Consider the following 11,204-nt stretch of genomic DNA (forward strand, 5'->3'; position numbering starts at 1 on the left):
AGTTTTTATAATAATAACAATAACAGCGACAGACACATGGTACAATAAGCATTTCCATCCCCATCCCAATCTTCACACTCCCCAACCATAAAACAACAATCCTCCAAGGCTTTCAAGCTGGGGAAGCTCCCGTCTATAAATAGATCCCCCATCTTCCTAATTCCTGGAAGATTCCTAATCTCCGGAACCCGCCATCCAGCCTACCCGGTACAAACCGATGATGATTATAAATCGGGGTCCAAACCGATGCTCCCTCCACTCTCTTATATGTCTTCCACTGCCCCCAGATTCTCAGAGCCGCCAGCACCACCGGACTTGTGGAGTAACGGGCCGGCGAGAACGGGAGAGGTGCCGTTATCAGTGCTCCCAAACTAGTGTCTTTACATGACGCCGCCTCCATCCGCTCCCACACCAACCCCTCCCCCACTACCCACTTCCTAATCATGGCTATATTCGCCTGCCAGTGGTAATTGCAAAAGTTTGGCAGCGCCAACCCCCCCCACCCCCGACTGCGCTCCAGCAATACTTTCTTCACTCGTGGGGTTTTACTCGCCCACACAAAGCCCAAAATGACCTTATTCACCCGCCTGAAAAAGACTCTCGGGATGAAGATGGGGAGGCACCGAAAGGCAAACAGGAATCTGGGGAGGACAGTCATTTTCACGGTCTGTACCCCCCCCCCCGCCAGTGATAGCGGGAGCATGTCCCATCTCTTAAAGTCCTCTTTCATTTGTTCTATGAGCCGGGATAGGTTTAACTTGTGCAGTGCCTCCCATTCCCGGACCACCTGGATTCCCAGATATCGATAACACCTTCCTACCATTCTAAACGGCTGCTCTCCCAGTCTCTTCTCCTGCCCTCTTGCCTGCATCACAAACATCTCGCTTTTCCCCATGTTCAATTTATACCCCAAAAAATTAGCAAATTCCCCGAGGATCCGCATAACTTGCCCCATCCCCTCCAACGGGTCTGAAATATACAAGAGCAGGTCATCTGCGTAGAGCGAGACCCGGTGCTCCACTCCCCCCCCCGAACCAGCCCTTTCCAGTTCCTAGAGGCTCTTAACGCCATGGTCAGTGCTCTATGGCCAGAGCAAACAGTAGCGGGGAGAGGGGGCACCCTTGCATCGTCCCTCGGTGTAGTTTAAAATACCTCAACCTCAACCGGTTTGTACGCACACTCGCTACTGGTGCCTGATAGAGCAACCGCACCCTGTCAATAAAGCCCTCACCAAACCCAAACCTTCCCAGCCCCTCCCACAGGTAATTCCACTCCACCTGATAAAAAGCCTTCTCCGCATCCATCGCTTCCACCACCTCCGCCTCCTCTCCTTCTGAGGGCATCATAATAACATTTAAAAGCCTTCGAACATTGGTTGTGTTGCCTGCCCTTAACAAATCCCGTCTGGTCTTCCCCTATCACCCTCAGGACACAATCCTCTATCCTTGTGGCCAGTACCTAGCCAGCAGTTTGGCGTCCACATTCAGTAGAGAAATTGGCCTGTATGACCTGCATTGCTCCGGATCCTTCTCCCGTTTCAGAATCAATGAAATCGAGGCCTGCGACATTGTTGGGGGGAGGACTCCCTTCTCTCTTGCTTCATTAAATGTCCTCACCAGCAGTGGGCTCAGTATCTCTGAGAACTTCTTATAGAATTCCACCGGGTAGCCGTCTGGCCCCGGGGCCTTGCCCGACTGCATGCCCTCCAGCTCCTCAATTATTTCCTCAATTTCAATTGGGGCTCCCAGCCGTTCCACCAGATCCTCATCCACCCTTGGAAACCTCAACTGACCCAAAAACTGCCTCATCCCTTCCACCCCAGCTGGGGGTTCCGACTCATATATTTTGCTGTAAAAGTCCTTAAACACCTCATTCACCTCCACTGGGTCCAGGACCGTAATCCCACCTCTACTCTTTACTCTCCCTATCTCCCTGGCCGCCTCCCTTTTCCTGAGCTGGTGTGCTAACATTCTGCTTGCCTTTTCCCCATACTCATAGATCGCCCTCTTGCCTTCCTCCGCTGTTCCACCGCTTTCCCTGTAGTCAACAGCCCGAACTCCACCTGTAACCTCCGCCGCTCCCTCAGTAGCCCCGCGTCCAGGGCCTCCGAGTATCTCCTGTCCACCTGGAGTATCTCCTCAACTAACCTGTCCCTCTCAGCCCGTTCCACCTTTTCTCTGTTGGCCTGTATCGAGATTAGTTTCCCTCTGACCACTGCCTTCAAAGCTTCCCACACCGTCGCTGCAGAGACCTCCCCCGTATCATTTGTTTCCAGGAAGTTTTGGATGGACTTGTTCACCCGGCCACAGACCGCTTCGTCCGCCAGCAACCGCACATCAAGCCTCCATAGCGGGCGATGCCCTCTCTCCACACTAACCCGTAGATCCACCCAGTGCGGGGCATGATCCGACACTGCGATTGCCAAGTACTCAGTATCCACCACCTTCGGTGTTAGAGCCCTGCTCAGAACAAAAAACTCGATGCGTGAGTATACCTTGTGGACATGGGAGAAAAAAGAAAACTCCTCCGCCCTTGGCCGTGCAAACCTCCATGGGTCTACTCTCCCCATCTGTTCCATAAACCCCTTCAATTCCTTTGCCGCGCCTGGCACCCTCCCTGTCCTGGATTTTGACCGGTCCAATTCCGGATCAATGACTGTGTTAAAATCTGCCCCCATGATTAAGTTATGTGACTCTAAGTTTGGGATCTTACCTAACACCCGCCTCATAAATTCCACATCGCCCCAATTTGGAGCATAAACATTCGCGACTACCACCCGCACCCCCTCCAGCTTCCCACTCACCATTATGTACCTGCCCCCCGTGTCTGACATGATTCTCCCTGCCTCTAATGCCACCCGTTTATTGATCAAGATCACCATCCCCCCCGGTCTTTGAGTCCAGCCCTGAGTGGAATACTTGGCCAACCCACCCCTTTCCCAATCTAGTCTGGTCTATAGCCTTTAGGTGTGTCTCTTGTAACATTGCCACGTCTGCCTTCAGCCCCCTCAAGTGCGCAAACACGCGAGCCCATTCAACCCTCTAACATTCCATGTAATCAGCCTGGTAAGGGGGCTTCCTGCCCCCCACCCCCCTGTTGACTAGTCATCACCCATTTTAGGCCAACCTCCAGCTCACATCCCCGGCTTCCTCGAACCCGCCCTCAGCATTCACCGTTCCCGACCTCCCATTTGTCCCCCAGTAACAGTTCCTCCCCTGTCAGCAAAGCAGCTCCCCCCCCCCCCACCACCCCCCCCCAATCCGGCTCCCTCCCCCCATGGTAATAGCACCGGAAATACCAAGCTCAAACTTAACACCTGCTCGCCCCGCCAAGGTGCTTCCGTGAGTCAGCTGACCTAGCTGACTTGATAGCTCCCTCCCATGGCACCAAACAGTCTGTCTCCTCATTGTTCTCTCACCTGTCCCCCCACTTGGACATACATACTCAAAGCATCACATTCCCCAGCAAACAAATATCAGTAAAAACAGTGGAAAAACAACCACAGAAAAAACAACCACAGAAACCACCACCCCCGCCCCCTCCACCCAGATCCCAGTAAGACAAAGTTAACTTCAGTCATCGAAACAGCCCCTTAATGCACATAACATTACTTATTCAAACCAGCACAAAAGTGATTGTCAACAAACCGCCATTGCAATACTCTCCCCAAGGATTCAGTGTCTTTAGTTCACATCTAGTCTTTATTCCCTGATGAAAGTCAATTCATCGTCTGGTGTTTCGAAGTAAAATTCCCGTTCTTCATATGTGACCCACAGACGGGCTGGGTACAACATCCCAAACTTTACCCCCTTCTTAAACCCAGCTCGCCTCTTGGCCTTATCCGCGCCCAGGTCTTGATGAATGCGCAGCTCACAATTCTCCCATTTGCTGCTCCGTTCTTTCTTGGCCCACCGCAGAACATGTTCCTTGTCCAGGAATTGGTGCAAACGTACCACCATTCGCTCATTCGCTCGGGGCTTCTTTGCGGGGGCTCTATCCACTTCCAGGGGCCAAGGGAACCCCTCAGCCCCCCTCAACCTCTCCAGCACGGTCGTCACATAAGCCCTCGCATCCGATCTCTCACTGCTCTCAGGGAGGCCAACGATTCTCAGGTTCTGCCTCCTGGACCTGTTCTCCAGGTCCTCCAGCTTCTCCTGCATTCTTTTTTGGCGGTCGTTCATCGTCTCCAGCTTGGTCTCCAGCACGGTTAAGTATTCCTTGCGCTCGGACACCTTTTTCTCCACCTCCTGGATCGCACGTCTGTGGGTTTCTTGATTCTGCACCACCTGATCAATTGAAGCTTTGATCGGGTCCAGCGTGTCTTTCTTAAGCGTGGCAAAGCAATCTTCAAAAAACCTCACCAGCTGCTCCGTCGACCACTGTGCCGTCTCCCCACGGCCCTGCTTCTCCGCCATGCTTTCCCGCGTTGCCAGCTCTGCTCGCGTCTTTCTTATAGAACTTTGTCTTCTCACACGGGCACTTCTGGTCCAATTCTCCATACACCGAGGGGGATTTCTCTCACTGTCTCACTCTCCACCAATTTATCCAATAAAATCCGGGAAAAACTGGGAGAAAAAGGTCCAAACGTCCGTCACAGGAGCTATCAAATGTACGACCTACTCCTCCATGACAGCCACCGGAAGTCCCTTATTTTTCAACAGTGACCCCTTGTCACTGTTGAACTTCCCGGAAGTGACTTCCCGTACCAGCCTCCCCAAAACAGGCGCCGGAATGTGGCGACGAGCGGCTTTTCACAGTAACTTCATTTGAAGCCTACAGGTGACAATAAGCGATTTTCATTTTCATTTCATTTCATTTCATTGTTCTAGATTATCCCCCAAGAGGAAACATTCTCCCCACGTTCACTCTGTCAACACCCCTCAGGATCTTAAAGGTTTCAATCAAGTTGCCTCTCACTCGTCTAAACTCCAGTGGATACAAACCCAACCTTTCCTCATAAGACAACCCGCCCAGTCCTGGTATTAGTCGAATAAACGTTCTCTGAATTCATAAGGCAAATAACTCACCAGCTACTCACCAAGCAGATCGTTCTGCTGCACAGGTGGAAGAAACAAAGGCTGAAGGGCGAAAAAGATAGAAAAAGAAACGAGTCCCTCCTTCCCCCTTTCATCGAATTCCCTGGCTTACCAGCTCCCAGCTTTCCGCTCAGTTCGAACTGCGCTGCACGCCGCCTGGCGCTGGCTCGCGGCGACTTACCCGTGTGACCACGCTGTACATTTCCAGCTCTGCCACCCTCTTCCCCAGGCAGATGCGGGTGCCAAAGCCAAACGGAATGGAGGCAAAGGGGTGGTGCTTTGTCTTCCCTCCACCGCGGAGCCAGCGGTGCGGCTGGAAGCTTTGGGGTTCAGCAAACTCGCTGTCGTCCTGACTCACGGCGTAGTGGCACAGGTGGAAGAGTGTCTGGAGAGGAGAGAGTTAGAATTAGTGTATTTTACCCAACGCCGAGAGAGAGAGGAGAAGAGAGAAAGAGGGATTAAAGAGCTAGGCATCACATCGCCCTTCACTTGTTACAAATTTATTTTAAAAAGGTTTCGCCTTTAAATAGCCTCAGAGTGTCACACAGCATTTCCCAACCAAGTAAGTACTTTTCAAATGTGGTCACTGGTGCAATGCAGGACACACGGCCGCTGATTTGTGCACAGGGGTTTTCCACATATAGCAAGCACGGGATAATCTATCTTTAAGTAATGCCGCTGAAGCCAGGCCACAGGGAGACCATCCACTGCACGTCTTCAAAACTGGAGCCAAATTAGTTTTTACACCCACCTGGGGGAACAGATGGAGCTCGGATTAACATCTTAACCAAAAGATGTCCCCTCCCACAGTGCAGCATTTCTTCAGTGAAGAGATTACAGTGTACAGATATCTCTGTGAATGAGAGGGATTGAGGGATTACAGTGTACAGATATCTCTGTGAATGAGAGGGATTGAGGGATTACAGTGTACAGATATCTCCCTGAATGAGAGGGATTGAGAGATTACAGTGTACTGATATCACCCTGAATGAGAGGGATTCAGGGATTACAGTGTACTGATATCACCCTGAATGAGAGGGATTCAGGGATTACAGTGTACAGATATGTTTGTGAATGAGAGGGATTGAGAGATTACAGAGTACAGATATCTCCCTGAATGAGAGGGACTGAGGGATTACAGTGTACAGATATCACCCTGAATGAGAGGGATTGAGGGATTACAGTGTACAGATATGTTTGTGAATGAGAGGGACTGAGGGATTACAGTGTACAGATATCTCTGTGAATGAGAGGGATTGAGAGATTACAGTGTACAGATATCTCTGTGAATGAGAGGGATTGAGGGATTACAGAGTCCAGATATCTCCCTGAATGAGAGGGATTGAGAGATTACAGTGTACAGATATCTCCCTGAATGAGAGGGATTGAGAGATTACAGTGTACAGATATCGCTGTGAATGAGAGGGATTGAGGGATTACAGAGTCCAGATATCTCCCTGAATGAGAGGGATTGAGAGGTTACAGTGTACAGATATCGCTGTGAATGAGAGGGGTTGAGGGATTACAGAGTCCAGATATCTCCCTGAATGAGAGGGATTGAGAGGTTACAGTGTACAGATATCGCTGTGAATGAGAGGGGTTGAGGGATTACAGAGTCCAGATATCTCCCTGAATGAGAGGGATTGAGAGGTTACAGTGTACAGATATCGCTGAGAATGAGAGGGATTGAGGGATTACAGAGTCCAGATATCTCCCTAAATGAGAGGGATTGAGGGATTACAGTGTACAGATATCACCCTGAATGAGAGGGATTGACAGATTACAGTGCACAGATATCACTCAGGGTGAGAGGGATTGAGGGATTACAGTGTATAGATATCTCCGTGAATGAGAGGGATTGAGACATTACAGTGTACAGATATCACCCTGCATGAGAGGGATTGAGGGGTTACAGTGTACAGATATCTCCCTGAATGAGGGGGATTGAGGGATTACAGTGTACAGATATCTCCCTGAATGAGAGGGATTGAGAGATTACAGTGTTCAGATATCTCTGTGAATGAGAGGGATTGAGAGATTACAGCGTACAGATATCACCCTGAATGAGAGGGATTGAGAGATTACAGCGTACAGATATCACCCTGAATGAGAGGGATTGAGAGATTACAGTGTACAGATATCTCCCTGAGTGAGGGGGATTGAGGGATTACAGTGTACAGATATCTCCCTGAATGAGAGGGATTGAGAGATTACAGTGTTCAGATATCTCTGTGAATGAGCGGGATTGAGGGATTACAGTGTACAGATATCACCCTGAATGAGAGGGATTGAGAGATTACAGTGTACAGATATCTCCATGAATGAGGGGGATTGAGGGATTACAGTGTACAGATATCTCCCTGAATGAGAGGGATTGAGAGATTACAGTGTTCAGATATCTCTGTGAATGAGCGGGATTGAGGGATTACAGTGTACAGATATCTCCCTGAATGAGAGGGATTGAGAGATTACAGTGTACAGATATCTCTGTGAATGAGAGTGGTTGAGAGATTACAGCGTACAGATATCTCCCTGAATGAGAGGGATTGAGAGTTAACAGTGTACAGATATCTCCCTGAATGAGAGTGATTGAGGGATTACAGTTTACAGATATCACCCTGAATGAGAGGGATTGAGGAATTACAGTGTACAGATATCTCCCTGAATTAGAGTGATTGAGGGATTACAGTGTACAGATATCTCCCTGAATGAGAGGGATTGAGAGATTACAGAGTACAGATATCTCCCTGTATGAGAGGGATTGAGAGATTACAGTGTTCAGATATCTCTGTGAATGAGCGGGATTGAGGGATTACAGTGTACAGATATCACCCTGAATGAGAGGGATTGAGGGATTACAGTGTACAGATATCTCCCTGAGTGAGAGGGATTGACAGATTACAGTGTACAGATATCACTCTGGGTGAGAGGGATTGAGGGATTACAGTGTATAGATATCTCCGTCAATGAGAGGGATTGAGACATTACAGTGTACAGATATCACCCCGAATGAGAGGGATTGAGGGATTACAGTGTACAGATATCTCCATGAATGAGGGGGATTGAGGGATTACAGTGTACAGATATCTCTGTGAATGAGAGGGATTGAGGAATTACAGTTTACAGATATCTCCCTGAATGAGAGGGATTGAGAGATTACAGTGTACAGATATCACCCTGAATGAGAGTGATTGAGAGATTACAGCGTACAGATATCACCCTGAATGAGAGGGATTGAGAGATTACAGTGTACAGATATCTCCCTGAATGAGAGTGATTGAGGGATTACAGTGTACAGATATCACCCTGAATGAGAGTGATTGAGGGATTACAGTGTACAGATATCACCCTGAATGAGAGGGGTTGAGGGATTACAGTGTACAGATATCTCCCTGAGTGAGAGGGATTGCGACATTACAGTGTACAGATATCACCCTGAATGAGAGGGATTGAGGGATTACAGTGTACAGATATCTCCCTGAGTGAGAGGTATTGAGGGATTACAGTGTACAGATCTCTCCCTGAATGAGAGGGGTTGAGGGATTACAGTGTACAGATATCTCCCTGAATGAGAGGGATTGACAGATTACAGCCTACAGATATCACTCTGGGTGAGAGGGATTAAGGGATTACAGTGTATAGATATCTCCGTGAATGAGAGGGATTGAGAGATTACAGAGTACAGATATCACCCTGAATGAGAGGGATTGAGAGATTACAGTGTACAGATATCTCCAGGAATGAGGGAGATTGAGGGATTACAGCGTACAGATATCACCCTGAATGAGAGGGATTGAGAGATTACAGTGTACAGATATCTCCCTGAATGAGAGGGATTGAGAGATTACAGTGTACAGATGTCTATGTGAATGAGAGGGATTGAGGGATTACAGTGTACAGATATCTCCCTGAATGAGAGGGATTGAGAGATTACAGTGTACAGATATCTCCCTGAATTAGAGTGATTGAGAGATTACAGTGTACAGATATCTCCCTGAATTAGAGTGATTGAGAGATTACAGTGTACAGATATCTCCCTGAATGAGAGGGATTGAGGGATTACAGTGTACAGATATCTCCCTGAGAGAGTTTGAGAGATTACAGTGAACAGATGTCTCCCTAAATGAGAGGGATTGAGGGATTACAGTGTACAGATATCTCCCTGAATGAGAGGGATTGAGAGATTACAGTGTACAGATATCTCCCTGAATTAGAGTGATTGAGAGATTACAGTGTACAGATATCTCCCTGAATGAGGGGGATTGAGGGATTACAGTGTACAGATATCTCCCTGAATGAGAGGGATTGAGAGATTACAGAGTACAGATATCTCCCTGTGTGAGAGGGATTGAGAGATTACAGTGTACAGATATCTCCCTGAATGAGAGAGATTGAGAGATTACAGTGTACAGATACCTCCCTGAATGAGAGGGATTGACAGATTACAGTGTACAGATTTCACCCTGAATGAGGTGGATTGAGGGATTACAGTGTACAGATATCTCCCTGAATAACCGGATTGAGATATTACATTGTACAGATATCTCCCTGAATGAGAGGGTTTGAGGGATTACAGAGTACAGATATCTCCCTAAATGAGAGGGATTGAGGGATTACAGTGTACAGATATCTCCCTGAATGAGAGGGATTGAGAGATTACAGAGTACAGATATCTCCCTGAATGAGAGGGATTGAGAGATTACAGTGTACAGATATCTCCCTGAATGAGAGGGATTGAGAGATTAGTGTACAGATATCTCCCTGCGTGAGAGGGATTGAGAGATTACAGTGTACAGATATCTCCCTGAATGAGAGGGATTGAGAGATTACAGTGTACAGATATCTCCCTGAATGAGAGTGATTGAGGGATTACAGCGTACAGATATCACCCTGAATGAGAGGGATTGAGAGATTACAGAGTACAGATATCACCCTGAATGAGAGGGATTGAGAGATTACAGTGTACAGATATCTCCCTGAATGAGAGGGATTGAGAGATTAGTGTACAGATATCTCCCTGGGTGAGAGGGATTGGGAGATTAGTGTACAGATATCTCCCTGGGTGAGAGGGATTGAGAGATTACAGTGTACAGATATCTCCCTGAATGAGAGGGATTGAGAGATTAGTGTACAGATATCTCCCTGGGTGAGAGGGATTGAGAGATTACAGAGTACAGATATCTCCCTGAATGAGAGGGATTGAGAGATTAGTGTACAGATATCTCCCTGAATGAGAGGAATTGAGAGATTACAGTGTACAGATATCACCCTGAATGAGAGGGATTGAGAGATTACAGTGTATAGGTACCCATCTCCCTGCCAAGAGTCACTGAGAAACACCCGTCTTTGTCAGATATCCCACTATGGGAAGGGAGGTGGGGGTCACTGATTACGTCCATTCAGTGATCACACGAGCAGCCAGAACCCCTCAGTTCCTGGGGAGACCCGAGGTGTTGATTTGTGGATTTGAAGATGGCTTGGGTGGCGTTGTGGTGGTGGTTGTGGTGAGTGGTGTGTGTGTGTGTGGGGGGGGGGGGCGATGGTGTGAATTGGGGCGTGGAAAATCCGTCGATAAATGGCAGACACTCTATAGCGGCACTTTCTCGTAGGTTTTAAAATCAGTACTAACGTTCTTCGGGAAATGGTATCCTCCAACCACCACGTCCTTCTCCACTATGAGCCGAGCATTACCAGTTACGACAGGGTACATCCTGCATCAGAAGGAAGGAGAGCGTTACTTCACAGTTGAGTTAACACGTTGATATATTTCATGTATGATGTGAAACAGGAGGGTTGAATAATAAGAAAAGACTGGGGCAGTTTGAGTACCAGGTGGAGGTATCTGAGAGTTAGAAATATAAAGATACTTTAAGGCCAAAGTTAACCCAGAATATTATTTCAAATGAAACCTGGGAGTGGAACTAAAGGACACGGGCCCAAATGTTAACTGCTGGAGCTCCGCAGAGATTTCCAGCAGCTTTCAACTGAGGCTGTAAAGGACCTGCCAAAGGCATTCTGAATGGGGCCCAGGACCACCCCAAGACTGTCCCAGAAAACCCCTTGATGTGGGCTGGGGGTACAGGTGTGGATAGGATAGAAAGCTACCCACCCAAATTTGCCGAAGACACAAAGATAGCTGGCACTGTGAGCAGTTCAAATAAAAGCATA

The 11,204-nt window shown here is 48.2% G+C and overlaps 1 protein-coding gene across 2 annotated transcripts in view; it reads right to left on the bottom strand.

Annotated features, from left to right (window-relative positions):
* Positions 1 to 11,204, bottom strand: part of cyp27a3 (cytochrome P450 family 27 subfamily A member 3) — a 101,905-nt gene that overhangs the window by 14,849 nt on the left and 75,852 nt on the right. For both annotated transcript variants that reach the window (XM_072469654.1, XM_072469664.1), the window contains exons 7-8: positions 10,666 to 10,747; positions 5,218 to 5,421 (exon numbers count right to left, since the gene is read on the bottom strand). In XM_072469654.1, the coding sequence (XP_072325755.1) occupies positions 5,218 to 5,421; positions 10,666 to 10,747 (286 nt within the window). The remainder of the gene's footprint in view (positions 1 to 5,217; positions 5,422 to 10,665; positions 10,748 to 11,204) is intronic.

The sequence above is a fragment of the Scyliorhinus torazame genome, chromosome 2, assembly GCF_047496885.1.
Source record: "Scyliorhinus torazame isolate Kashiwa2021f chromosome 2, sScyTor2.1, whole genome shotgun sequence".
Taxonomy (NCBI): domain Eukaryota; kingdom Metazoa; phylum Chordata; class Chondrichthyes; order Carcharhiniformes; family Scyliorhinidae; genus Scyliorhinus; species Scyliorhinus torazame.